We start from the raw sequence: 23329 nt of genomic DNA, 5'->3' as shown, positions 1-23329 counted from the left end.
TATTAGGAAAGTTGAGAAATCAATATAGTAGGCCTAGCCTATAGAAAGCTGATGGGATCCTCTTTTTAATAGCGTCAATCACAACTAAGGAGGTCACAGAAGTAAAGTTTTTCATTTTGATAAGCCTGAATATAGGGTTGTGTTTTACCTTTGTAGACATTTACATTTTAGTCATTAAGCTCTTCTTATCCAGAGCGAATTACAATTACTGATTATATATATATATTTTTCTGTAAATTAAAGCTTTAGAGGTACAATTCATTATGCATATGTCAATACATCTTATGGCTATAGTACTGGGGAAAGTGTTGTTTTAAGATTGTCACCTCTCAAACATCGCAGTAAATCATGCCCCTTTTTAGTGTTAGCAGGAAGGTTCTTTAGTGTTCCTCAGAATAAATGGATCACAACTACTTTTTAGGCAAACCAGAGTTTATTGGTGGAATAACAAGCATACGCATGTAACAAGGAGATGTGTCAATGTACACATTTGGATTGGAATCCTGATATAATTTCAGAAACAAGAAACAAATACTTAACAGAAGCCTTGAACATCACCAAAAATTTCAAGCATTTTTCTTATCCTCCTAGATACAATTGAAAATATATGCTCTATATTCATATTCTGACAATTCAATAGAATGTCTTTACTTTGGGATTGCTATCCGATATCTTAAATATGTACAATATTAATTCGTACAGGTTATGGTATTGAATCATTGATATTACAGGCATTGGCTAAATGTGTTGCATAAAAATATATATAATGTAGTCAAATTAAATAATTGAAGTTTAGGTGGGTCTGGAGAACAGAGTAAAACAGTTACATAATAAAAATAAAAAAATGAAATAAATATTGCACAACAATTGTTTTACAAACATTTGCTGAAAGGAACATTTAAGCATTCGGTGCATGTGACAAATAAAATTAGATTTTATTTGAGTTTGTTTCATTACTCCAATTTAATTGATGACATGCAACATATCAACAATGGACAAATTAAACAAATACAATTATAGTTTTGGGGTGGAGTTTTCCTTTAAGAAATACAACTTTCATCCTTTTTAGGTTGACAATACATACAAGCTAATATTTTGAAATTCAAGGTAGTCAACTACTCATCTGCACAACATTTTACAGACACAGTAAAACATTTAATATGATTTTTTTTACCTGAAACAAAAAAATGACTAACATGGTCATTTTCAAAATGACAGTTGCAGTAAAGACTTTGGAATTCCACGGCACTACATTTTTTAAATTTAAGGGTTACAATTACAATTGTTGGTCTAATACATAAATTTGTTATATGTGAATTCCCCTTTCAAAAAAATAACACAGTAGTTAAAACATATTGCTGTGACTACAAAGTCTCCTAAATGAGGAAAAAAATAAATGTCAAAATTGAAATGACAAAATGTACATAACAGGTGACTTGTTTAGCAAGAAAGCAACAAATAAACAGACTTTGGCATTCAGGTGAACATAGGGCTAATAATGCACTGGAACTAAGGGGCCTAGCCCGAACCATGAAAAACAGCCCCCCAACCATTATTCCTCCACCACCAAACTTAGGCAGGGAGCTTTCTGCTGGTAGCCGCCAAACCCAGATTTGTTCGTCACACTGCCAGATGGTGAAGTGTGATTCATGACTCCAGAGAATGCGTTTCCACTGCTCCAGAGTCCAATGGCGGCGAGCTTTACACCACTCTAGCCGACACTCTTCAGTATGGGCCATTCTACTGCCAATATTTGTCTATGGAGATTGCATGGCTGTGTGCTCCATTTTATACACCTGTCAGCACATTTTAAGGGGTGTCCACATACTTTTGGCCACGTAGTGTATTTCTTCCTTTCTGGATTACCATTTTGATATGGGTACTTACAGAGTACAGGTGTTAAGACTATGAAATGATTGAAGCTGTAACGCTCACTGATGCAATGTAACAGATGGGGAGGCAGGAGTGGCATTTGCATTACGTACATGTGCAATGTCATACCTTACAATACTTAGCCTTTGGGTACAGTTTATCAACTGTACATAGATTAGAAGCAGCATGCGACAAGTGAGAGGTACTGTTCATATACCACATACACATCTATTAGGTGTGCCTATTAGCACAGCCTACTAGGAACAAAAGGACTAGTGGTATGGGTATGTGCACTACAATGGAGAAGAGGCATTTTCATGAGTAAACCTTGTCTGGGGGCTGCATGTCATCTCACCTCATTGCGATTTTGTCTCATGGAACGGCACAGACTGTCCTGGTGTATACCTTAGGCTACTTATTTGAGATAAATGGAAAATCCTCAAAAACAGATTCTGGTTTACAAATTCTACTCCTGCATATTAATCCACGTAACCCACCTTGCACACCAAATGAAAAAACCCAGACAAGCAATAGTCTGAAGTACATTTTGGTTTCACAGTTAGGAAAAACATTAATAGAACATAAGCAGGATAGTACAACAATACGACCGATGCATCTGTATAGAGATGAAAAGCCCAACTAGATTGATCGGCGAATCAAGTTGTTCTTATCAGGCTCCAGAAACTCCTCGACGAGAGTATCTGTTACTTTCTTAAGTTCCTCCTCAAGACTTGAGATGTCACTGAAAGCCAAAATAAAAACCATTTTAAAATGCAAAACATTTTTACAATGCTAGCTCGTCTATGGCTTGGCTTTACCTTAATTGCCCCAAATGTGCAGCCATTCGTCTTACACTATAGCTTAAACCAGGTCCAACACACTTTTTCCTACCATCTCTGCCACTAAAATACTGAAACTATACTGGTGCTTTTGGAACTATTCCGTAACACTGTAGCTAGCCCTAGCTGGTCCTCCAGTGTGTCATTGCTAGTAGAAGGGGGCGCCGTTAGACTCAACACAAACCTTTTTCCGGGTGGTGCACAGAATTCTGTGTAGAACTTAATCTTTGGCTCTGTGCCACTGGTCCTTAGTGTGGCCACGATCCCATTCTGCAGAGTGAAGGTGATCATTTGGCTGCTCTTTGTCATAGGTAGCACCTGAGAGAGGATGGGAGTTTTTACCTATACCTCTCATTATGAACCATTCAATTTGAAGTACACTAATGTATGAAATAAAATTTAAATAAACCACAACATTACACTATTACGAGAATTATTATATTCTCAATGTTCAAAACCCAATTCAATTAAACTACTCATTCTGCAAGCATACTAATGTATGAAAAAAATAAAAAATAAACCACAACATTACACTTACGCAAAATTTGTCAGGTTGACTACTATCATATCCTGTAGTCACATCTCTCACGTCCACAATGCTGTGTCCACCCGAGGATCTGGGGTAAGTGTTCTCGCCCTCAAAGTTCCGAAGACGTGTGAATATTCTCTTGACAGTAGGGGGGTCGTGGCAGATGACATATGACGTTGTGGAAATGTGATAACCGTAACTGAAGGACAACAACAGTAAAGGATATTAGCATTTGACTGGAGAAGAGAGAGACAATGGATATTTATGGTAAATCAATAAAGGGAAGCTGAAATAAAAACGGCCAACTTTATGGTGCAAAAACACAACAAACCTTAACTTATCAGAAACTACACTAAAAGTATGTGGACACCTGCTCGTCGAACATCTCATTCCAAAATCATGGGTATTCATATGGAGTTGGTCCTCCCTTTGCTGCTGTAACAGCCTCCATTCTTCTGGGAAGGCTTTCCACGAAATGTTGGAATATTGCTACGGGGGCGTGCTTCCATTCAGCCACAAGATCCTTAGTGAGGTCGGGCACTGATTGTTGGGCGATTTGGCCTGGCTCGCAGTCAGCTTCCAATTCATCCCAAAGGTGTTTGATGGGGTTGAGGTCAGGGCTCTGTGCAGGCCAGTCAAGTTCCTACACAGCGATCTCGACAAACAATTTCTGTATGGACCTTGCTTTGTGCACGGGGGCATTGTCATGCTGAAACAGGAAAGGGTCTTGCCGAAACTGTTGCCACAAAGTTGGAAGCACAGAATCATCTGGAATGTCATTGTACGCTTAAGCGTTAAGATTTCCCTAGCCCGAACTATGAAAAACAGCCCCAGACCATTATTCCTCCACCAAACTTTACAGGCACTATGCATTTGAGCAGGCAGCATTCTCCTGGCATCCGCCAAACACAGATTAGTCCGTCGTACTGCCAGATGGTGAAGTGTGATTCATCACTCCAGAGAACAAGTTTCCACTGCTCTGGAGTCCAATGGCGGCGAGCTTTACACTACTCCAGCCGACGCTTGGCATTGCGTATGGTGATCTTGGGCTTGTGTGCGGCTGCTCGGCCATAGAAACCCATTTAATGATGCTCCCGACAAACAGTTATTGTGTCTGATGTTGCTTTCAGAAGCAGTTTGGAACTCGGTAGTGAGTGTTGCAACAAAGGACTGGCCATTTTTATGTCCTGCGCTATTCAGCACTCAGTGGTCCCGTTCTGTGAGCTTGTGTGGCCTACCACTTCGCGGCTTAACCGTTCTTGCTCCTATACGTTTCCACTTTACAATAACAGCACTTACAGTTGACCGGGGCAGCTTTAGCAGGGCAGAAAGTTGACAAGCTTATGACAGTGCCATGTTGAAAGTCACTGAGCTCTTCAGTAAGGCTATTCAACAGCTAATGTTTGTCTATGTAGATTGCATAGCTGTATGCTCGATTTTGTGTGGCTTGAAATAGCCAAAAATAGCCAAAACCACTTATTTGAAGGGCTGTCCACATACTTTTGTATATATAGTGTATATATTTCTAGGGTAGTTAGTGTTGTTGCGATACCAGAATTTTACCAGATTAGGTATTATGATACTAGACAGCAAAATGATACCACGGCAAAAAATGAAAGCAGGGAGAACAACTGTGAGAAGGTCAGTCCTCATTTCCCCAGAAATAAACCCAATAACATATTGGATTATAGCAAATACATGATCCATATTAAAATCAGGTTGGTGTGCTATTAGCAATAAGCATTATCATCTGTAGCCCAACTGATAATAAATAGGCTGAAGCATGGGGTTTCCCATATCCATACCCCATTGGGCTAATCATTAGCTAGATCCCAAACTCTAAACATGATGATGTTACTAGTTAGCAACGTAATGAGGACTTTAATGTCTCCCAAAAAATTGCATAAACAGTGAATATAACGTAGTGCCTACCAGTTACAATTGACCCTTTGTTACATTTAGCCCTGGTCCTACCCTATGCAGTCAGTTTGAATTGCAGAGCACTAACTGCTGATATACTCTTTCAAAACAGTGCAGTTTGCACTGAAATTAGGTAGCGATGGAAGTGTTTTCCAGCAATTGCATTGAGAAATGTTGTGCATTGACTGCTTATAAGAATGCATGGTTCTCTGCCTTTTGCACTTGCAACTTGAATGCGCCGCGAGAGGAATTTCTCGCATTAGAACGCACAACAAGCCGACTAGGTAGATAGGTAAACTATTCTACTATGGGGTGCCTGATTTTACTGTTTGTTACCCATTTTGTTGGCAGAAGCCCTAATGTATATGTGTGTGTGTGTGTATATATATATAGCTTGGAAAATTCCAGAAAATTATGTCATGGCTTTAGAAGCTTCTGATAGGCTAATTGACATCATTTGAGTCAATTGGATGTGTACCTGCAGATATATTTCAAGGCCTACCTTCAAACTCAGTGCCTCTTTGCTTGACATCATGGGAAAATCAAAAGAAATCAGCCAAGACCTCAGGAAAATACATTTAGACCTCCACAAGTCTGGTTCATCCTTGGGAGCAATTTCCAAAAGCCTGAAGGTACCACGTTCATCTGTACAAACAATATTACGCAAGTATAAACACCATGGGACCACACAGCCGCCATACCGCTCAGGAAGGAGACCCGTTCAGTATCTAGAGATGAACGTACTTTGGTGAGAAAAGTGCAAATCAATCCCAGAATAACAGCAAAGGACCTTGTGAAGATGCTGGAGGAAACAGGTACAAAAGTATCTATATCCACAGTAAAACAAGTCCTATATTGACATAACCTGAAAGGCCACTCAGCAAGGAAGCCACTGCTCCAAAACCACCATAAAAAAGACTACGGTTTGCAACTGCACATGGGAACAAAGATTACACTTTTTGGAGAAATGACCTCTGGTCTGATGAAACAAAAATAGAACTGTTTGGCCATAATGACCATAGTTATGTTTGGAGGAAAAAGGGGGAGGCTTGCAAGCAGAAGAACACCATCCCAAATGTGAAGCACGGGGGTGGCAGCATCATGTTGTGGGGGTACTTTGCTGCAGGAGGGACTGGTGCACTTCACATAATAGATGACATCATGAGAAAGGAACATTATGTGGATATATTAAAGCAACATCTCAAGACATCAGTCAGGAAGTTAAAGCTTGGTGGCAGATGGGTCTTCCAAATGGACCCCAAGCATACTTCCAAAGTTGTGGCAAAATGGCTTAAGGACAACAGAGTCAAGGTTGGAGTGGCCATCACAAAGCCCTGACCTCAATCCTATAGAACATTTTGTGGGAAGAACTGAAAAAGCGTGTGCGAGCAAGGAGCCCTACAAACCTGACTCAGTTACACCAGCTCTGTCAGGCGCAATGGGCAAAAATTCACCCAACTTATTGTGGGACGCTTGTGGAAGGCTACCCGAAACGTTTGACCCAAGTTAAACAATAAAGTTAAAGGCAACACTACCAAATACTAATTGTGTGTATGTAAACTTCTGACCCACTGTGAATGTGATGAAATAAATAAAAGCTGAAATGAATCACTCTCTACACTATTATTCTGACATTTAACATTCTTAAAATAAAGTGGTGATCCTAGCTGCCCTAAGACAGATAATTTTTAATAGGATTAAAAGTCAGGAATTGTGAAAAACTGAGTTTAAATGTATTTGGCTAAGGTGTATGTAAACTCCCGACTTCAACTGCACACACACACACACACACGCAAGAAAAAGTATGTGAACCCTTTGGAATTACCTGGATTTCTGCATAAATTGGTCATAAAATTGGATCTGATCTTCATCTAAGTCACAACAATAGACAAACACAGTCTGCTTAAACTAATAACACACAAACAATTACACGTTTTCATGTCTTTATTGAACACACCGTGTAAACATTCACAGTGTAGGGTGGGAAAAGTATGTGAACTCTTGGATTTAATAACTGCTTGACCATCCTTTGGCAGCAATAACCTCAACCAAACCATTTCTGTAGTTGCGGATCAGACCTGCACAATTTTGGACCATTCATCTTTACAAAAAACTGTTTCAGTTCAGCAATAATCTTAGGATGTCTGGTGTGAACCGCTCGAGGTCATGCCACAGCATCTCAATCGGAGTGTTCTGTTGAAGCCATTCTGTTCTTGATTTACTTCTGGGTTTTGGATCGTTGTCCTGTTGCATCACCCACCTTATGTTGAGCTTCAAATGGCGGACAAATTGCTTAACATGTTCCTGCAAAATGTCTTGATAAATTTGGGAATTCATTTTTTCTGTTGATGATAGCAAGCCGTCTAGGCCCTGAGGCAGCCCCAAACCATGATGCTCCCTCCACCATACTTTACAGTTGGGATGAGGTTTTGATGTTGGTATGCTGTGCCTTTTTTATCCACAAATAGTATTGTGTGTTCCTTCCAAACAACTCAACTTCTGTCCACAGAATATTTTGCCAGAAGTGCTGTGGAACATCCAGGTGCTCTTTTGCGAACTTCAGACGTGCAGCAATGTTTTCTTTGGGCAGCAGGGGCTTCTTCTGTAGTGTCCCCCAATGTTGAATGTTTTATGTATTGTAGACTCGTCAACAGAGATGTTAGCATGTTCCAGAGATTTCTGTAAGTCTTTAGCTGACATTCTAGGATTCTTCTTAACCTCATTGAGCATTTTGTAGTCATCTTTGCAGGACGGCCCCTCCTAGGGAGAGTAGCAACAGTGCTGAACTTTCTCCATTTATAGACAACTTGTCTTACCTTGGACTGATGAACATCAAGGCTTTTAGAGATACTTTTGTAACCTTTACCAGCTTTATGCAAGTCAACAATTTGTAATCGTAGGTCTTCTGAGATCTCTTTTGTTTGAGGCATGGGTCACATCAGGCAATGCTTCTTGTGAATAGCAAACTCAAATTTTGTGAGTGTTTTTTACAGGGCAGGGCAGCTCTAACCAACATCTCCAATCGCATCTCATTGATTTGACTACAGGTTAGCGGACTTCTGACTCCAATTAGTTTTTGGAAAAGTCATTAGCCTAGGGGTTCACAAACTTCTTCCAACCTAAACTGTGAATGTTTAAATGATGTATTCAATATAGACAAGAAAAATACAATAATTTGTGTGTTATTAGTTGAAGCACACTGTGTTTCTCTGTTGTGACTAAGATGAAGATCAGATCCAATTTTATGACTAATTTATGTAGAAGTCCAGGTAATTCTTGCCACTGTGTGTATTATATATATATATATATCTCTCCAAATTATCCTGCGCTCCTAACTTCTCAAAAGTGGCTTGCGCTTGGTTAGCTTACTCAGCGTTGCATGTGCAAGATCAGGTAGCTTATCCTACTACTGTCCCATTGAGAAAATTTGCACATATTACTAGACAGACATGATCCGCTCAGTCAGTATACATTGCGAGACACATTTGATAGAAGTACTGAAAGTAACAAAAATTCTACTACCGAACCATTTTTCATGTTCTTGTATCAAAAGAGTACCCAAAGTTTTGGTATTCCATTTAACACTATGTTACATAGTCAGGTAGTCGGTTATAGTATCACAGTTGTGACAATGTGTACCTACTACCTAGTTATTCCAGTGAACTAACAACCATGTAGATACAGCGATTTTAGGGCACTTAATGTAAAGTGATACCAAATAAACTCAGTAAACCAGAACGCGGGGTATAGGAGGAAACTGGAATGACACCTACATTTCAAAGATGTTCTCTAGCTGCTGATGAAGGGTCAGGTTCTTGTTGTAAAGATAAGAGGCCATCTCAGCCACAACCACAGCTGCACTCACTCCATCCTTATCTGGGACCATGCTGCCGCACAGGAATCCTGAAACACACCAGACAAAACAAAAAGACATTTCAGGGCATATTTATAAAATACTAGTCCAATGGTCACTGCAGCTCTCCCTCCTTTAGCAGCCTGTCTGTACCTCGGGTAAACAGTGTACTGATCAACCCATTTGGTACAACTGCAAATTGAAACATTTTCACATATTCTCAATTAAATTGAACTGTTTTCTATAATATGCATTAAAGATACCTTGAAATGTTTCAAATAGGCAAATTGGTTGATCAACTCAAAATCATTTGATAAAGCCTTATATTATGTTCAGGATTGATCATTAATTGTTTGCAATAGTGGATACCACCACCATGACTTTATATTCAAAGTTTCAAACTGCTTTCACCATAAACGACAAAGCAAATGTTGTAAGAACTGAAAGAGATTTGTTAACCTATAGACTCCTCAAAGGCGAAGATCACTTCATTCCCCGTTTTTGCCAACTCGTGTATTTTCTTTCCGATCCATTTGAAACCAGGCAATGTTTCCTGAAACAGAGTGAACAGGGGTGCAATCTTAGGGCACAATGTAGAAAAATGTAAACAAGTGTTTATTGGACAAATTCAGGTAGGTCCCACTCCATTTCCACCTGTTTGCTTCTGTCACAGATTCTATATTATATTGACCAGACTAGAGGTCGACCGATTAATCGGAATGGCCGATTAATTAGTGCCGATTTCAAGTTTTCATAACAATCGGAAAATCGGTATTTTTGGGCGCCGATTTAAAAAAAAGAATAATAATAAAAATATTTTTATTTACCTTTATTAAACTAGGCAAGTCAGTTAAGAACACATTCTTATTTTCAATGACGGCCTAGGAACTGTGCCTTGTTCAGGGGCAGAACAGATTTTCACCTTGTCAGCAACGCAATAACGACCTGCCTCTCTCTCGTTGCACTCCACAAGGAGACTGCCTGTTACGCGAATGCAGTAAGCCAAGGTAAGTTGCTAGCTAGCATTAAACTTCTCTAATAAAAAACAATCAATCATAATCACAAGTTAACTACACATGGTTGATGATATTACTAGATATTATCTAGCGTGTCCTGCGTTGCATATAATCTGACTGAGCGGTGGTAGGCAGAAGCAGGCGCGTAAACATTCATTCAAACAGCACTTTCGTGTGTTTTGCCAGAAGCTCTTCGTTGTGCGTCAAGCGTTGCGCTGTTTATGACTTCAAGCCTATCAACTCCCGAGATGAGGCTGGTGTAACTGAAGTGAAATGGCTAGCTAGTTAGCGTGCGCTAATTGTCGTTGTGTTGCTGGTTCGAGCCCAGGGAGGAGCGAGGAGAGGGACGGAAGCTATACTGTTACACTGGCAATACTAAAGTGCCTATAAGAATATCCAATAGTCAAAGGTTAATGAAATAAAAATGGTATAGAGGGAAATAGTCCTATAATTCCTATAATAACTACAACCTAAAACTTCTTACCTGGGAATATTGAAGACTCATGTTAAAAGGAACCACCAGCTTTCATATGTTCTCATGTTCTGAGCAAGGAACTGAAATGTTAGCTTTCTTACATAGCACATATTGCACTTTTACTTTCTTCTCCAACACTTTGTTTTTGCATTATTTAAACCAAATTGAACATGTTTCATTATTTACTTGAGGCTAAATTGATTTTATTGATGTATTATATTAAGGTAAAATAAGTGTTCATTCAGTATTGTTGTAATTGTCATTATTACACAATTTTTTTTATTTTTAAATTGGCCGATTAATCGGTATCGGCTTTTTTGGTCCTCCAATAATCGGTATCAGTATCGCCGTTGAAAAAACATAATCGGTCGACTTTTAGACCAGACACTGAATTAAAATACATTTCTTAAAAAATGTAGTCAGCAAGATCAGGTGGGACCATTCAAGCCAACAAGAGGGCAGGTACGCGTCTGAACAACAGGCACAACTTCGATAGAAGATGTTTTTTTTAATCAAAGTTGACGGGATGTCACATGTCCTTAATTATATCAGTACACTCGTAACAACGTAAGCATTACGAAACTTCTATTCGATTAAATAAGCCTCACATAGCAAGTAAGCCGTTACAATGACCTCCATACAAAAACGCCTCGCTTGGTGAGCGAAAAAATCCCCACACAAAACGCCACCTGCTGGAGACAGATTTTGAGTCCAGTTATCCCTCTGCAACCGTTTGGTTTCAGAGGTGAGGTTTTTGAGCACCTGGCAGAGGGCTCTCATGCTACTATCGTGACTGCAGGCAACGCAACCAGATTAATTAAGTCTGAAAGCTAAGGGTGTATATTGCTCGACCTCCAACCATGCTTCATTCACCCGGAGGAGGAAAACTTACGTACTTCAAAATGGAAGCCCTCTATCCGTGCAAAGGCCTTGAGGATCTTGGAAGAGACGGTGGTGGCCAGCATGTACATCCTCTCCCTATCAGCCGGGTCTGGGTGAGTCTCCTTCCAATTGAACAGCATCCACCAGCCCAGCAGAGCTGCAAGTTCATTACCTGTGAAAACTTTCCATCGGCACCTAGACAGAACATGACGACAAAGCTAAGGTCAAGAGTTGTCATCTCAGCAGGAAAAACATGTTGTAGCTAACAACCAGGGCCCAGAGTTCTCACTAGCAGATCACATGGTCAGGAAAAGCTCTTGGCCTTTGAACAAAATGACATTAGATCTGTGCATTTCAGTAATAGCTTGTGGTCCAGTAATTAGTATTATAATTATATTTTAAGAGAGTAGGCTACATTTGTATCAGGTATTTTACCTGTCAGATTGCTCTGCAACAGCCAACCGATCTGCATCTGGATCAGTTGCCATGACAATCGTGGCATTCTCTCTCTCAGCAAGGCGAAGGGAGAGCTCCTACAACACCAGAATATTTAAAAAACAATCATGGAGGACGCACAAGCCACTTTATATTCACGGGAGTGAGATGCACACCAATTTGTAGAAAAAAAATACAGTAATTTTATGCTAGAGACACGAACGAGGCTGCCGCATTAACACTTCCTTCACGTGCTGCTCGCTTGACCCGAGTAGTAGGCTGCATTGACTACAATTCACACACAGCAAGAATTGTGCATCTAGTGTAGCAAATCTGTTACACAGATAGCACTGAAAAGTTAGGTGAATTGATTTAATATTTCCTCACCAAAACAGACTCTCCTTCCTCTGGATTTGGACAGCTGACAGTGGAGAAGTTTGGATCAGGATCTTTCTGTTCTGGCACAGGGATAGGAGGGGGGAACCCAAATGCCCGGAAAGCCTGCTGGACGTAGTCATGCCCTACTCCGTGAAAGGACGAGTGCACGAACTTCAACGGGGACTTGGTGTTGAGTTCTCTGAGAAACAAGCAAGTAAAAACATATATATGCGTGTTTTTTATTCAACAAATATGAATTGTGTTTGCTGCAAAATTCATTGTGGACACAATTTTTCTGACTCAGAATTCAAACAATTCAACAAATTGAATATGGAAAGGTGATCGGGGGTAATTAAAATAAACATCTGTGATAACTACAACACGTTCACAGCCAGTGTGAGGGTGTTTGCCAGCTCCCTGCTTCATAATAAATGTGTTTGACGGCTCCCAATTACATCCTAAATCATAATTTTCTGAATTAATTTTATTTTTGATTTATTTCACCTTTATTTAACCAGGTAGGCAAGTTGAGAACAAGTTCTCATTTACAATTGTGACCTGGCCAAGATAAAGCAAAGCAGTTTGACACATACTCCATGTGTAACTCTGTGTTGTTGTAAAACACACACATAGTCAATAATACAGTAGAAAAATAAGGCTATATACAATGTGAGCAAGTGAGGTGAGATAAGGGAGGCAAAGGCAAAAAAGGCCATGGTGGCGAAGTAAATACAATATAGCAAGTAAAACACTGAAATGGTTGATTTGCAGTGGAAGAATGTGCAAAGTAGAGATAGGGGGTGGGGTGCAAAGGAGCAAAATAAATAAATAAATATAGTAGGGAAAGAGGTAATTGTTTGGGCTAAATTATAGATGGGCTATGTACAGATGCAGTAATCTGTGAGCTGCTCTAACAGCTGGTGCTTAAAGCTAGTGAGGGAGATAAGTGTTTCCAGTTTCAGAGATTTTTGTAGTTCGTTCCAGTCATTGGCAGCAGAGAACTGGAAGGAGAGGCGGCCAAAGGAAGAATTGGTTTTGGGGGTGACCAGAGAGATAATACCTGATGGAGCGCGTGCTACAGGTGGGTGCTGCTATGGTGACCAGCGAGCTGAGATAAGGGGGGACTTTACCCAGTATCCAATTTACCTAACATTGACCTAATATCCAATTCTTAAAGGCAGCACACGCCACTGTGAATAAATCAGCATTAACTACTTGTGATCACTTTCTAAAGTACAGACTCCTAGCACTGTGAATTGGTACCTGTGGAAACAAACAGAGCTGAGGTCCTCCATATACTTTTTGGATATCTCCCTCAGTGGATCGCTCCTCAGTGGACTGTTGTCTGCCAAACTCTCGTTCCAGGACTCGCTCCATGGCTCTGAGCTCTCTTCAATGCACTTCAGGATCTCCTTGTCGTTAGGAGAAGAGATCTGAGCTCCATTGTGCCAGTAAACCTTCAAAAGAAAAGCAAGACACTGTACCAAATGCTAATGCACAGCTTAATATCTTAACATTGTATGGCATACCTAATTCAACCTCCCCTTAGGACAGGGTTTCCCAAACTCGGTCCTCGGGACCCCCCTGGGTGCACGTTTAGTTTTTTTGCCCTACCACTACACAGCTGATCCAAATAATCAACTCATCATCAAGCTTTGATTATTTGAATCAACTGTGTAGTGCTATGGAAACAAACTAAAAGTGCACCCGGGTGGGGCCCCAAAGACAGAGTTTGTTAACCCTGCCTTAGGATATCATTAGCTAGTAATAAAACACCAGGAATAAAAGGAATATTTTTTTTTTCTTGTATGATAAATAACATACAGTCCCCTACAAAATGCAGTGTTAAAAGCTTTTAGTTCAACAAGGATTCTAGATGCTGTACGCTTCATGCCTTGACTCAAGTGACCCTGGTAAGATGAAAAGCAGAAGTCTGATACCTTGTATCCATTGTCCTCTTTAGGGTTGTGAGAGGCAGTGACCATCACACCAGCTGCAGCGCCCAGCCTCTTTACAGCATATGGCTAGGAGAGATCACAAAACAGTAAGGCCTTGGGAACTAAATTAATGTAATTCTTAGCCTATTTTGAAAGGGCTGAGACTTTGACTTTACCAGCTGTATAGCCATATAAGTACGTCCAGAGGTTTTTCCTGAAGACACAATCTGGCCATTAAAAACCATTATAACTAAGGCATAGATTTCTTCCTGGTCTGGTCAGGTCACATGGCCAGGTAAATTACCTGGCCCTTCGTATATGACATCACCAGTATATAGGAAACAAATTGGTAAGCAACCAAGAAACAAGTGATTGTCCAAGGAGGGATAAAGTGGACAGGCTTTAATTTGAATGAAATAGTTCAATTCAATATATTTGATCTTACCACAAAGGGAGTTGGGACATATGTGGAGAAAAGAAACACAGGAATATCTTTACAAAGCATCACAGCTGCAGTCAACCGGGCAAGTCTGTGGAATAAAAAAGAGAACATAATTTCTTTAGAAGAATAATACTAAATAGTCCATTGTAATTTTTTTGTTGTTGCTTTACTGTGTGCTGTATGTAGTTTGAGGAGTTAGCGAGGTAACTTTGGTCAACTCTGAGATCAACTCGGGATAACCCGTACCACAAAAGTGGCTCACCTTTTAGATAGGTCAATTTCGATGACAATTAATCCTTCAGAACTAACCTGCTCCCCGGGCAGACTAACTCAGGGCTAACTCCATTCATCCCGAATGAAGTGTTTGAGCCGCGAGTTTGAGGACCAATGAAATCAGATTCCCTCCCTCTCCCAAAGATTGCGTCATCATCCCCTTATATATAATATTTTGATAATCAAATGTTTTTTTGTGTGTTCAAAAATAGTCATGTTAAAATACCTATCTCATTACACGTTTAGTAATGACAGAATGCATTTGAAACTTCACGCACAGTAAAACTTGTATGACTTAATAAAATTATTGTATCGATAATAGTGGGAAAAAGGTGCTTGTGCATTGAAAAGCACACCAAAGACGGCATTATGAGAAGTAATAAAATAAATATGGCACTTCAATATGCCTATTTCACACCATAGCCTGCTGAATTTGCAAGATAACTTTGCTTTCGGCACAAATGAAAATGTGGTAATGACTCGCCCATGGATTGATGTTCAGCATTGTCCAAATGAAAAGTTTGGTGTTCCACTAGCCACGTGCGACATGCATGCACAGTTACAAGTCTGCTAGAGTTAGCGGCAGATGGACGAGCCATGTCCACCGTCATAGTGCAGATGAAGCCTGATCTGTAATGTGAAGCTAATTGAAGCTGGTTATCTTAAGAAAACCCTGAGTAGATCTAGCTTCAATCGTAGTAGTTGGACGGCAATCATATTTTTTCATGGAGAATTGACCAATTTTCGATCCCAAGATATTTATTTTTATAGTCATAGCAGTAAGCTATGGTTGAGTACTGCACTAGTGTTGTGGTCACTGATATAATGTGTGTGAACAAAGCCAAAGAGTTAAAGTTGCTTTAGGTCACTCATTCTAGAGTAGTCATATTTTAGTAAAGCAGCTGCACTATTGTTCCGTTTCATTCATAATGCTCTTGACATTGAAACATGTTAACCTATTATATAGTTACCACCTCTCTAACCTCTAGGCTACCTGCCGCGCCAAACTCTCTAATATTCTAAAACTCTAGTTTGTGGTTCCCCGCGTGTCAACTGGGAAATAGCCTACAACACAACATCTATTTACTAGTATTATTTAGTCTCTAGAAATTTGTGCAGTTAACAGTAGGCCAAGAATGCAATAAATGTTCTCCCTCAGCCCATCTGTATTCACAACTATTTTGCCATCACACAACTTCAGGAAGGAATGTGACCTCCTAATACACTTTATCACACTTAATAACACACTGCACTGTCAACAGAGCAACCCAAAGCCACAATCATTATTACATTAGGAGTTATTAGATAACTAAAAGGCCAACTGATATTTACAGACAGTCTGATTTAATGTAAATGGATAAAAACTATCTAATATGTAGCCAGTTATACATGTTTGCAAGTGGTGGTATGATCTGCAGAGGAGAAAGGAGGAGGTATAGTATAGTACCGTTCACTGTTGCAACCACTGGCCTCCTGCGCTCGCGTGTCGTATCCAACCACTATGCCACGGCTACCGAAGTCGGGGAAAGACCTGGCCAGGTATTTGTACATACCCTGCAGTGAGGAGTGGGAAAAGAATGGAACGATGAGGCCATGTCTATAGCTCTTTTAAATTATTATTTTCTATTAACCTTCATGTTTTCACTTTGAAAAGAAGGTAAGGGAAACTCTGGTAGGTAGGTGGGTTGTTAGACTATGTGTGCTGTGCTCCATGAGACACAGTCAGTTTGTTACGATACCAGAATTTTGACTTCGATACCAGGTTTGGTATCACTATACTCGATAACATCACGATACTCAAATGATACCCCAGCAACAAAAAAAAATGTATATTAGCCAAAGTCACAGAATGGCACTTGATCTAGACAGATACTTCACTACTGCTCTGGTCAATCGTTGGGCATCTCTTGAGTTCAATATGATTTTATTCCAAAAATTTTACGGACATTTTTGAGACAGCCATTTATGCATTAATGAATCAATTATACAATGATAAAATCAATATAACTTTGTTTTTACCAATAATTTATTTGAATGGTAAATCTCTATTGATAAACTGGGTAAATCAATTTTTAGCCTAGGCTTATTAACAATACTGGTGAATGCGTATTCAATAGGATTGTGTGCATGCACTGAGTTATTGAGCATGTTCTGGCTGATTTCATGGGGCTAAAGAGAACAAACAATCTATTTCCCTTCCATTTGGGGCTTATTTTGCTGTACTGATCAACAACATTTGCATAAAAGTACTTGCTGTCTCTAACAAGTAATGACATCATTCATGAGGCAAGATGGATGCAACCAGCCCTACTCACAACACACACACACACACACACACACACGCACACACAAACACAGTTTGCTCAGGCAAATAGATCATCTTTGACTGAATAAGTGAATGAAATGTTTTTAGTGGCAAACAGCTTGGAACACATATTTTGCATTATAGCACAATCACAAACAAAGTAGTAGGGTTTTGAATTGATGTTAGCTTCAGCTGTAAGCTAACAAGGAAAGTTAGCCTACAAAGCTGGAAGCTACTGGTATCTTCTTGCACTGTAAAGTGTTCTAGCCTGTATGGGCATTGTTTCGTGAACAATTCGTGAACAATTAACAGTTTTAACATTTCTACATGCCATGTCACATTATTCAAGTGTGTTAACTTCTGTGTAGCATGAGTGGGAAGCTAAAATTATGCAGCCCAGACTCCCAGTTCAGGTTAGCAATGAGTAACGCTATAGAAGACCTTGGCTGCGCTGATCAGTGAGACAGATTTAACAGAACTACTGAAACTAACAAAAATTCTAGGACTGAACCGTTTTCATGTTCTAGTATTGAAAAAGTACCAATGTTTTGGTATACCTTGCAACATTACTGCTGCTGAAAAAAGTCAGAGGGGAAACACTGTACGGTACATACTGTTGAAGTCAGAAGTTTACATACACTTAGGTTGGAGTCATTAAAAAATAGTTTTCAACCACTCCACAAATGTCTTGTTAACAAACTATAGTTTTGGCAAGTCGGTTAGTACATCTACTTTGTGCATGACACAAGTCATTTTTCCAACAATTGTTGACAGACAGATTATTTCACTGATAATTCACTGTATCACAATTCCAGTGGGTCAGAAGTTTAAATACACTAAGTTTACTGTGCCTTTAAAAAGCTTGGGAAATTCCAGAAAATTATGTCATGGCTTTAGAAGCTTCTGATAGGCTAATTGACATCATTTGAGTCAACTGGAGGTGTACCTGTGTATATATTTTAAGGCCTACCTTCAAACTCAGTGCCTCTTTGATTGACATCATGAGAAAATCAAAACAAATCAGCAAAGACCTCAGAAAAAAAATTGTAGACCTCCAAAAGTCTGGTTCAGCCTTGGGAGCAATTTCCAAACGCCTGAAGGTACCACAATCATCTGTACAAACAATCGTACGCAAGTATAAACACCTTGGGACCACGTAGCCGTCATACCGCTCCGGAAGAAGACGGGTTCTGTCTCCTAGAGATGAACGCACTTTGGTGCGAAAAGTGCAAATCAATCCCAGAACAGCAAAGGACCCTGTGAAGATGCTGGAGGAAACAGGTACAAAAGTATCAATATCCACAGTAAAACGAGTCCAATATCAACAGAACCTGAAAGGCCACTCTGCAAGGAAGAAGTCACTGCTCCAAAACCGCCAGAAAAAAAGCCAGACTACGGTTTGCAACTGCACATGGGGACAAAGATCATACTTTTGGAGAAATGTCCTCCGGTCTGATGAAACAAAAATAGGACTGTTTGGCCATAATGACCATCGTTATGTTTGGAGGAAAAAGGGGGAGGCTTGCAAGCTGAAGATCACCATCCCAACTGTGAAGCACGGGGTGGCAGCATCATGTTGTGGGGGTGCTTTGCTGCAGGAGGGACTGGTGTACTTCACAAAATACATGGCATCATGAGGCAGGAAAATTATGTGGATATATTGAAGCATCATCTCAAGACATCTCAAGGAAGTTCAAGCTTGGTCACAATTGGATCTTCCAAATGGACACTGACCCCAAGCATACTTCCAAAGTTATGGCAAAATTAAGGACAACAAAGTCAAGCTATTGGAGTGGCCATCACAAATCCCTGACCTCAATCCTATAGAATATTTTGTGGGCAGACCTGAAAAAGCATGTGTGAGCAAGGAGGCCTACAAACCTGCCTCAGTTACACCAGCTCTGTCAGGAGGAATGGGATAAAAGTCACCCAACTTATTGTGGGAAGCTTGTGGAAGGCTACCCGAAACGTTTGACCCAAGTTAAACAATTTAAAAGGCAATGCTACCAAATACTAATTGAGTGTATGTAAACTTCTGACCCACTGTGAATGTGATGAAAGAAATCAAATCTGAAATAAAACATTTGCTCTACTATTATTCTGACATTTCACATTCTTAAAAAATAAAGTGGTGATCCTAACTGACCCAAGACAGGGAATTTTTACTAGGATTAAATGTCAGGGATTGTGAAAAACTGAGTTTAAATGTATTAGGCTAAGGTGTATGTAAACTTCCGACTTCAACTGTGCACACCGAGCGTAAAAAAAAAAACATTAGGAACACCTGCTCTTTCCCATGACAGACTGACCAGGTGAAAGCTATGATCCATTATTGATTTCACCTGTAAAATCCTCTTCAAAATCAGTGTAGATTTAGGGGAGGAGACAGGTTAAAGAAGCATTTTTAAGCCTTGAGACATGGATTGTGTCGGGTTTGCCATTCTCAGAGGGTGAATGGGCAAGACAAAATATTTAAGTGCCTTTGAAAGGGATATGGTAGTAGGTGCCAGGTGCACCCGTTTGTGTCCAAAACAGCAACGCTGCTGGGTTTTTCACACTCAATAGCTTCCCATGTGTATCAATAATGATCCAACACCCAAAGGACATCCAGCCAACTTGACAACTGTGGGAAGCAACACGGGCCATTGAAAGCTTCAATGAATTGAGGCTGTTCTGAGGGCAAAAGGGGGTGCAACTGAATATTAGGAAGGTGTCCTTAATGGGTTTTTTTTTACACTTGATGTATATACGGTATATATACACTGATTATACCAAACATTAATATTGTTTCCGCCCCTTTCGCCCTCAGAACAGCCTCAATTTGTAATTGCCTATTCACCCTCTGAATGGCATACATACATACAAACTCCATATCTTAAAGATTAAAAATCCTTCTTTAACCTGTCTCCTCCTTATCTACACTGACTGAAGTGGATTTAACAAGTGACATCAATAAAGGATCATAGCATTCACCTGGTCAGTCTGTCGTGGAAAGAGCAAGAGTTTTAATGTTTGTATACTCCGTGTATATACTACAACAGCCCAATGCCTTTGACACTGCTTAAATGTAATATTGGATTCTACATTCATATTTTTAAAATGTAATTTAATTACATAGGCCTATGCATGTTACAATTCAGCTTTTTGCCCCAAATGTGTACAATTCAATATAAACCTTATATCTAAAAACTGCTGGGAGGTAGAGACTCCACCACCATATTTCAATGCTAAAGTCATTGATCTCATTAATGGTTAACCTTAAAATGGCTGATACCAATATATAGAAACCACTATTACGCCTAACACAATAACCTGTGATTGATATATTATGTCGACTCACTCGACAGCATTGTGCTTAATTAAAAGGTAAAATCATCAATATGACATCATACACAGCGGAATGCTTACAGACAACTACAACAACCTTCAAATCTGTCAGGGCTGCCACTATTGGCTGTTTCCATACAGATGGAAAAGAGAGAACACCTATTTTTGCAAGGGCCAGATTGGATTGTGCTGAGCCGCGTAGCACCGGTCCATGGCCCGTGACGTGAATGGGCAAAAGCGGTGAGGGAGGAGCGCCCTTCTCAAATCAAACCATAATCTGCGCCGCTTGGTCATGTTGTCAACAAGGCAGCATGGTGCATCGTCCAGAAACATACAACATATCTTTTCCATAAAATATATATTTGAATTTTCAAACTAGTTTTCTTTGGGAAGGCAGATAAAGCATTTATCAAAAGCAATCACTTTTGCATGTGAAAAACACAATGGTAGTTATTACTCCACGTGCTTAATTACGTCACTTTAGTTTTGAGCCAACTTTGCCGTGGGCTTTGAACGGGGCACCCTGCTCATGCCCAGTAGGCAGCCCGGTTCAAAAAGGAATAGAATCAACTTTCACCCAGTGCAAAACACACCTACCCAAGGTTAATTGAATCTCCTCAATGATACAAAGCGCCATTGTGGGCTATCTCCATTTAAAAGTAAATTTCTACTTGGTAGTCTTCTACTTAAATGAGGTTATTGGCAGTTAATAAACAAATTGAAAAGGTGCATAGTATTGTGCTGGAGTGTATGTATAGTCTGACAAGGTATAAACCCAAGGTTGATGATTTACTGCCACCGAAGAACTGAGCCAATGTTGTTGTTGTTGAGATCTGTAAACAGGAAGTTGTTCCGCTGTACACAATGATGTCATAATAGCTGAGTGAGTCTATACCTTTAACATAACCTGTGCCAGAATAGTTTGCTCATAGAAGGAAACTATTATTAACCTGTGTGGACTGGATGATGGTCAGATCATTAATGAGGGCAAAGCCTGCACCCATGGCTGCCCTCAGCCCTGCCGTCCCAAACGCCATCCTGGAGCAGAGCCTACGCCTCAGCTCCTCAACTTGCCCATCCAGCAAAAGGGCCTCTATCTGAGCTCTGGTCTGTGGATTCTGAATGGGAAAGAACATCCCAAAAATATATTAGCTTCACATTCAGCACTCACTTACTGACATCATTACTCAACACAGTTGCACACCACTTAATTTAAAACTGCTTGCAGATTGAGTCAAATATACACAATACCAACTGCTTCAGCATTATGGTTGAGCTACACTGGAACTGACCAAAAAGATAATCTTGCTGTTGCTAAAAGTAGCCTAATCTTGTCTGTTCAATCTGCATTTAAATATCCTCAGAATATAAGAATATCCTCTTAAATCTAAACAGACATAGATCTTGGCCCTTACAGCTCCTTAATGGATCTGACAGTCCAAGTAAGGTTATGAAGTCTGACATTTAGAGAGTGGGGGTCAGCCATATCCATTGCTTTTATGGCCTTTCTAAACTAGGGCTCCAGTGCAAGTGTTGGGGGTGGAGTAGAGGCTGCATGAGCCGGGCTCTGTACTTTGCGATTAGTATGGTAATAAGAAAAATGGGTAAAATTGTTGCCTGGATACTAGACTTATTTGTACTAATATTCCACACCTTGTCATATGCCAAACTGTTTGGCATAATGACAAGGAGTGGAATGTTAGCACAAACATATCTGGCACCAGGATAGGTCTTGCCCCCCATAACATGTTTTACATTTGAGTCATTTAGCATTCATGCAGAGCGACTTAGGTTTAGGTGCCTTTCTCAAAGGTACAGACAGATTGTTCACCTAGTCGGCATGGGGATTTGAACCAGCAACCAAACAGATACTGGCCCAACGCTCTTAGCCGCTAGGCTACCTGCCACTATTAAAGACACACAAACACACATTTCAGAAGACCACCGATCTGAAGGACAAGGCATTTGCACCTGACATACCAGGCAAGTGACAACCCAAGTCAGTAAGTTACATCGTCAATAAAAACTGTTCGTTAACTATGATGATGACACTGACAGTTGACTCACTGACCTTATCCCACGTTATCCATTGGTAAATAGCCTTATCAAGTCGCACGTCCCCAGTTGCATGGCAATTTAGGTCCAGGTCTCCGTTGTTCTCCATAGTAAGATATTGTGCAGCAAAACATCAAGCTAGCTAACTACGTAGCTAACGTTAACCAACGTTAGTTTACAAAACTAGCAAACTCACAAGCTAGCAATAGGCCAAACAGGACATAACGTCCCTAGCTATCGTATCGGTCTTGACGTTGTCTGTGTGTGAGTGTTTGCTTTGGCTACTGAAACTCAGAAAACAGATATAGCTAGCTAACAGAAGATAAGAAAATAAATGTATTGTCTAACAAACCGTTATGACGCTAGCTCGCTAACGTTAGCTGGGCGTGCAGAGTGGTGTTGTTGAGCGACCGAGCTAGCTAGTTACTAGTAGTAGTACGATGTTATCATCCGCAGTGGACATCTGGATGGCGTGAACACACTTGAAAACAGCACGCTAGCTAGTTATAACTAGTTATCAAGCGTAGCAACATACTGACCCATCCTTACCAGCCTTGGCACTCAAGTTGTCTTTATTATGGTAAACTAGTTAGTAGAGGTTGGGACTAGTTACCACAGCCACAAAGTCGAAATTGGATATGTCGTAAAAAGTCATAAAAAAATATATATATATATTTTTGGTCTTAATTTGTGGTTAGGGTTTGGCATAAGGTTAGCAGTGTGGTTATGGATATTTGTAAATCATTTTAGGAAGATATATATTTTTTTAAATAGGCGGGGTTTAGACATAA

The 23329-nt window shown here is 40.1% G+C and overlaps 1 protein-coding gene across 4 annotated transcripts; it reads right to left on the bottom strand.

Moving 5' to 3' along the window:
• Nucleotides 1-411: 411 nt before the first annotated feature.
• Nucleotides 412-23172, bottom strand: pgm2l1 (phosphoglucomutase 2-like 1). Of its 4 annotated transcripts, none has more exons than XM_029680347.1 (14): nucleotides 23078-23172; nucleotides 21434-21601; nucleotides 16299-16405; nucleotides 14582-14666; nucleotides 14140-14223; nucleotides 13463-13656; nucleotides 12209-12398; nucleotides 11822-11919; nucleotides 11401-11581; nucleotides 9473-9566; nucleotides 8934-9063; nucleotides 3250-3439; nucleotides 2896-3029; nucleotides 412-2614 (listed from the first exon to the last, which is right to left on the bottom strand). In XM_029680347.1, exons 2-14 carry the CDS (start codon nucleotides 21518-21520, stop codon nucleotides 2512-2514), a joined length of 1677 nt encoding a protein of 558 aa, XP_029536207.1. In that variant the 5' UTR covers nucleotides 21521-21601; nucleotides 23078-23172; the 3' UTR covers nucleotides 412-2511. The 4 variants fall into 4 exon arrangements, with proteins under 4 accessions (XP_029536207.1, XP_029536205.1, XP_029536206.1 ...); XM_029680345.2 differs by having other exon boundaries at nucleotides 22555-23165; XM_029680346.2 differs by having other exon boundaries at nucleotides 22891-23164.
• Nucleotides 23173-23329: the final 157 nt, after the last annotated feature.

This window comes from Oncorhynchus nerka, linkage group LG14 (assembly GCF_034236695.1).
Source record: "Oncorhynchus nerka isolate Pitt River linkage group LG14, Oner_Uvic_2.0, whole genome shotgun sequence".
NCBI classification, from domain to species: Eukaryota; Metazoa; Chordata; class Actinopteri; order Salmoniformes; family Salmonidae; genus Oncorhynchus; species Oncorhynchus nerka.
The sequence above is the reverse complement of the archived record's forward strand: the minus strand, read 5'-3'. Positions and strand labels throughout refer to the sequence as shown.